The sequence below is a fragment of the Pollicipes pollicipes genome, unplaced genomic scaffold (assembly GCF_011947565.3).
Source record: "Pollicipes pollicipes isolate AB1234 unplaced genomic scaffold, Ppol_2.1 Scaffold_4740;HRSCAF=5597_pilon_pilon_pilon, whole genome shotgun sequence".
In the NCBI taxonomy this organism is placed as follows: domain Eukaryota; kingdom Metazoa; phylum Arthropoda; class Thecostraca; order Pollicipedomorpha; family Pollicipedidae; genus Pollicipes; species Pollicipes pollicipes.
In genome coordinates, this window is record NW_023596545.1 from 23,591,337 (window position 1) to 23,596,526 (window position 5,190).

General features: G+C 53.4%; 1 protein-coding gene across 1 annotated transcript in view; it reads left to right on the top strand.

Annotated features, from left to right (window-relative positions):
• Window positions 1-5,190, top strand: part of LOC119098072 (zinc finger protein squeeze-like) — a 7,568-nt gene that overhangs the window by 318 nt on the left and 2,060 nt on the right. Inside the window, exons 2-4 of the mRNA XM_037221000.1 lie at window positions 1,501-1,581; window positions 4,657-4,726; window positions 4,964-5,127. Coding sequence (XP_037076895.1) covers window positions 1,501-1,581; window positions 4,657-4,726; window positions 4,964-5,127 — 315 coding nt within the window. The remainder of the gene's footprint in view (window positions 1-1,500; window positions 1,582-4,656; window positions 4,727-4,963; window positions 5,128-5,190) is intronic.

Here is a 5,190-nt window from a genome sequence, read left to right on the forward strand (position 1 = left end):
ACGTATGAGTACCAGTGGTGATACAAAATTTTCCGTGGTCGAGAGAATTGTGGGCCTTGAGATGACCTCATGATGAACCATCAGATGACCTCCAACTTTTACTGGCAGCAAAGTATGATATGCTTTGAGGCTTTCTTGAACAACGTAAGTCATGAGCACTTATATGGGTCAGAGATATGCTCAAGTTGAAACACACACATACACAACAATATGGCGGGAAGGTTATGCAAGACAATATCATCAAGCTCAAAGTAAACGCCAGGTGTACTTCTGCTGAGCCTTTTTGAAATGTAATTTCACATCTTTGCATCGCCTTACAGCAAGCATAATTACGTATTAGTATGGAGATTCTGAAACTCTTTGAAAGTGTGAGAAGCTGGATGAAATTGGAGGTAGCATCCACCAAATTGGAGGTAGCATCCACCAGATTGGAGGCAGCATCCACCATTGACTCACAGGGCGGTACCACCACCACCATCAGCAGTGACGGCGACGGGGGCGCTGAACAAGAATGGCCCACTGCGCACGCCGAGTTTCGCGAACGTTCCCAAAGCGCCGGAGGTACAACTCACGGCTACGCGTTCTCCCTTCTGTTGGCGTGTACACGAGACTAATTTCAACGCCACCAAGATCTAAAATATTTCTCGTTGACTTAAGCGACTTTATCGAACACAAATGTAGATATAGCATGCGGCTGGATATCACGCACTGAATGTGTCCGGCTTCTGATCTAGAGCAGAGCAGTTTGCATTGATATTTGCGCTCATGTAACCGTTATGACTTCAAAGCAGTAAAAAAGAATGAGAAGCAGCCAAATTTTGTTTTATTGGAGCCAGGCCGGACCCGACAGGCAACATGCTTATGCAAAATCTCCTCCACGCTTGATCTAACTCAAATCAAATCCGCTTAAAAAACCAAAGCCTAGTAAAGCCACAATGGGAAAACCACAAAGGTAATGTGATGCTATCTTGCATGTTAAAAGAGAAGGTTAAAAAGTACAACTTCAGCTCAGGACAAAATTATGCTGATTGTATCGATAAATGAGAGCTAACTGAAATAGCTTTATCGAATAGTTCTGTTCTTCAAACAAACTAGTCACTATTCGAACTTAACAGTTTGAATAGCGTCTACATAGCATGTAGCAGGAGAAAGCCTACACTCTCCACTGCACGAATAACATGAGTGCTTCCACATGTATTTGAGGAAAACAAGTGCTACGTGCTCTTCTTTTCAACAGGCATGCGTAACGGCTGTGTCGTTCTGAGACCTCACTTCCAAATCGTTCCTCTCAACTACCTTGCTCAGAGAGCCGCGTCGCCCACGGACCTTGCGCCCCGAGACTGCCGCGGCGCCCCCACCGCGCGCTGACCCGGCTCCCTGTTCCAGAAGTCGGGGCTCTGGTCGAGCGTGGATGCTTCGACGGGGCAGGCGGTGCCGGCGGCGGCGGCCGGACCGGCCGGGGTCGGCGGCGGCCTGCTGCCCGGCCAGCCGCCCCCGCAGGGCATCTTCCACAGCTGGGTCTCCATGGTGGCCGAGCAGATGGGTCACCACGACGTCCACTACCCCTGGGTCGGCGGTGAGGTAGGCACTGGCTCACGGGCGCTCACAGCTGCTGGAACTTGCTATTGCTTTTAGGGGTGGTGTAAAAATTTTGGATGTGTGCATCTGTAGCTGATTAGCGTAATGTTGAGGAATTTAAATTGGCTCGCGCCCTGCCACTCCACATAACGGCTTTCGGAAAGGTCCACATATGGCGCAGGTAGCATTTCCGGAAGGAAATCACATGTGAAGCGTGCAGTTGAGACTTGCGCGAGCTGAAATGCGTCAAAAAGGCGATTTGATCGTAACATCCGGTTAACGAACGTCGAGGACGTGCAGAGCAGTCGAGAGGTGTCCATCGTCCTCAATAATCAGTAGAGGTTTGACGTCTTCATCTTCATTGACGACATCATCACCATCATCAGGGTTTTCATCAATCGCTGAGTGTCAAACAATATCATGGGCAGTAGCGATCATGATGTTCAGTGTTTAGGGTCGCGTCGACAGCGTGGCCACATCGGATATTTGCTGCCCACTGTATGTGACGCAACAAGAAGCACGATAGCCTGTGGTGACCCACTATCCACAGATGCCTCAATCAGTGGGCTATGGCTTTGGTACATGCAATAGCTCCTTTTTTCCCTGTTGTTATGTGCGACCCCCCGTTCCAGATGAAGATGGGTGCAGACATGCCGGGCGGCGCTGTTCTAAATAAAGGTGAGCTGTCTGGAAGTCCTCTGCCGCCCATGGCCCTGTGGCAGATCAGCGGAATATGAGCCTACGGTGTCTTCACTGGCTTGCTCTTTCCCGTCGCTCCGAACAGCGGAGTTGGTGCTAGCACTAAGTGCATTGGCTTGATCTATTTTCTTTGTCGTGATGAAAAGCGAACAGTGGCGCGGGACGTCACTAGAATTTCAGATAACTCATCATAAGCATCGGACGGCTGGCAAACCTTTACGTCCCATTAATACATTTCTCAGCAGACGAAATTGTCCAAGTTCACTCGGAAAATATTGCCTTTCATGCTTTAAGATAATGTCTTATTATCTTATATTTTATATATCTTATATATCTTATTATTTTATATTATCTTATTCATCTCAAGCACTGACGGATGGAAGAACGTTGTTATGCTTGCTTCTTGTTTATGTTTCGCTATTCATTTAACCCTGCTTTGGGCCAGGGTAAATTTTCCAATCAGATTTGTAACAGGTCTCCTCAAAAAGGTTTGAAGCAGATCGTGGAAATTTTTGGACTTCATTAACATTTTTTTTGACATACTGTTCCAAAATTTCGATCAGATGGCCCGCGCGAGTGCGTTAACAAGGCCGAATATTGAGGGGGCTTGCTGGGACATTGGCCGATCACGCCAAGATGACGGTCTTTCCGGGATAATGCGCGCTGCCTCGCGCCTTCACTGATGATTCCGATGAGTGAGGCAGTCATAACGTGAGTATGGCGACTACAATATGGCAAAAGTACCAGGGTAGTTGCGGTTCAAGGCTCAAAAAGGGGGGCTTCCTAACTGCGGAAAGTGGATTACTGGTTGCCAATGTGAGTATGTAAGGAACGCTCCTTCGTATAAGATGCGTTGCTATGCAGCCAATATTCACAGAATCATTCGTATGTGCAGTGACAAAGGCGTGTTCCGGTTTTGTGAAGGTGGATGCCGAAAGCACTACGGTGCTGTAAATGGCCAATGTATAATTATACCTGCACATGGAAAGCTGAACAAAGGAAAAGAAGCACGTTCTTGCGCAGACGTGCCTCCAGAGACAAGACAAAAGGCTGCTCACATAATCTGAAACAGGAAGGCGCACACAGTGTGAGGCATTCCATCGTTCACTTATGTGAAACGAACCCATTGGAGCACGCGACGACAGCTTATCTCTGCTTCTCGTCCTATGGAAAACTGGACACACTTATAAGTGTACGTGTGCCAAATTTGGCACATGTCCATGCCTGCTATCTGGGCACCGCTGTCGATTTATAGCGTATGGCACGATTGTGGCCGGCAGTAGTATCCACCATTCACTTGGCCTCCCCGATTCACCACCCGAAACGGCGCCCGAGCTCAGCGCAAAAGAAAATGAAGAACAATCGATGTTGTCTTACAAACCACACGCTATGTAAATCCTGGGTCATTCAACGGCACAACACCGTATAGGATATTGATGGCTTAGGGACGGCAGTGCTTGCACTGGAATCAGAACCCTGAACATCGCAGGTTTCACGCAGCCGACTGGTACTGTCCCGGCGTTAACGCGCCGTCAAACGTGGCAACCAGGTACGTGGCCAGAATTTTCCTCAAGTTGAGGCCAAATGGCGAATCTGTTCGCGTTAAGCTGATTTCCAGCAAACCGTCCATAGCCAGAGAAGAGCACTTGCCTCAGGGAGAGGCTCCCGTGCCTCCTCCCCCTCCCGATTGACAAGGTCACTGGTGGCGCCGTGCAACGTCCTCACGCGTGACGCAGCCGGAAATAGCGAGCAGTCTCGAGAGAAAGGACAGGTGCCCAGCCACCTGACCTTGCAGAGTGGGAGGAGCACATCTGCTCCACGCACGGGCCGGGGTGAGCACGCTTGCACGGGCCGGGCGGCACCCGGTCCCTTTGCTGACGCCGCCTTCACACGTCTGACTCAAGCGTGAAGTCAGCCGAGTAAGTTGTGCAGAGGCTCACACTACAGATGACTCACAAACGCTTCTCCCTGTCCGCGACCTGCCGCAACCGCGGGCCGGCAGGTTGGGGGGGGGGGGGGGGAGGGGAAGGGAAGCGGCGACGTGGTGTCGCACGTATTGCAAACGCGCGGGCCGCGCCCCATTCCAGCGGCCGGCCGCTGAGGCGAGCGACGGTCAGCGTGGAGAGGGCCGGACGACGCACGCTAACCACCGGACAGCGCCGCAGGCTGCGTTTCGGCAGCGGCCAATCGCCGCGCAACCCGCAGCGCGCGCACCAATCAGCAGCGCCGAACCGCGTGGCAGAGGGTGTCAACAAAAACAAGCGGGTAGCGGCGAGCTTTTTTGACCGGCCGGCCGGCAGTGGTTTTTTGACGGCGGAAAAAGGCTGCCAAATGCGTCCGGGGAGCAGTGGCGGTGGCGGGGAGACTCCCCCCGTGCAGGACCTGTGGCGCGCCGACATGGAGCCCCCCAGCAACGACGGCTTCCTGTACCCGGCGCGCTTCTTCATGGGTGAGTCATGAGGGGCTCAGCGGCGTCGCGCGTGGACGCGTGTCGGGCGGGCCCGTCACACGGAGTCAGCCGGACAGCGCGCGGCGCGGCCTCGCTCGCCGCCATGGCAACAGCGGCAAAAACCGCCTAAAAGTCGCTCCCTCTCCTGAAAAAAATCTCCTCACGCGGCAAAAACGCGTCGCGGGCGGCAAAAAGCGGGCATTGCCGCGACCGGGCCTGACCAGTGCGCTGTTGGAGGGTGCGAGTGTTCAGCGTGCGGGCGGCCCGAGCGAGCGCGTGCCGTACGCCGGACGTGCCGCAGTCGGCGCGTGCAGAGCCGGTGGCCGGCGGCGCTCGACATGACGCTCTTCAACATGTGGTGGCGGCCGGAGGAGTACGAGGGTGAGTCGGCCGAGGCGGCGGCCGGCCGGCCCCGCAACGGTCGGACCGCCGCGCGCCGCCGGCGGCGTCTCCAGGGATCCGCC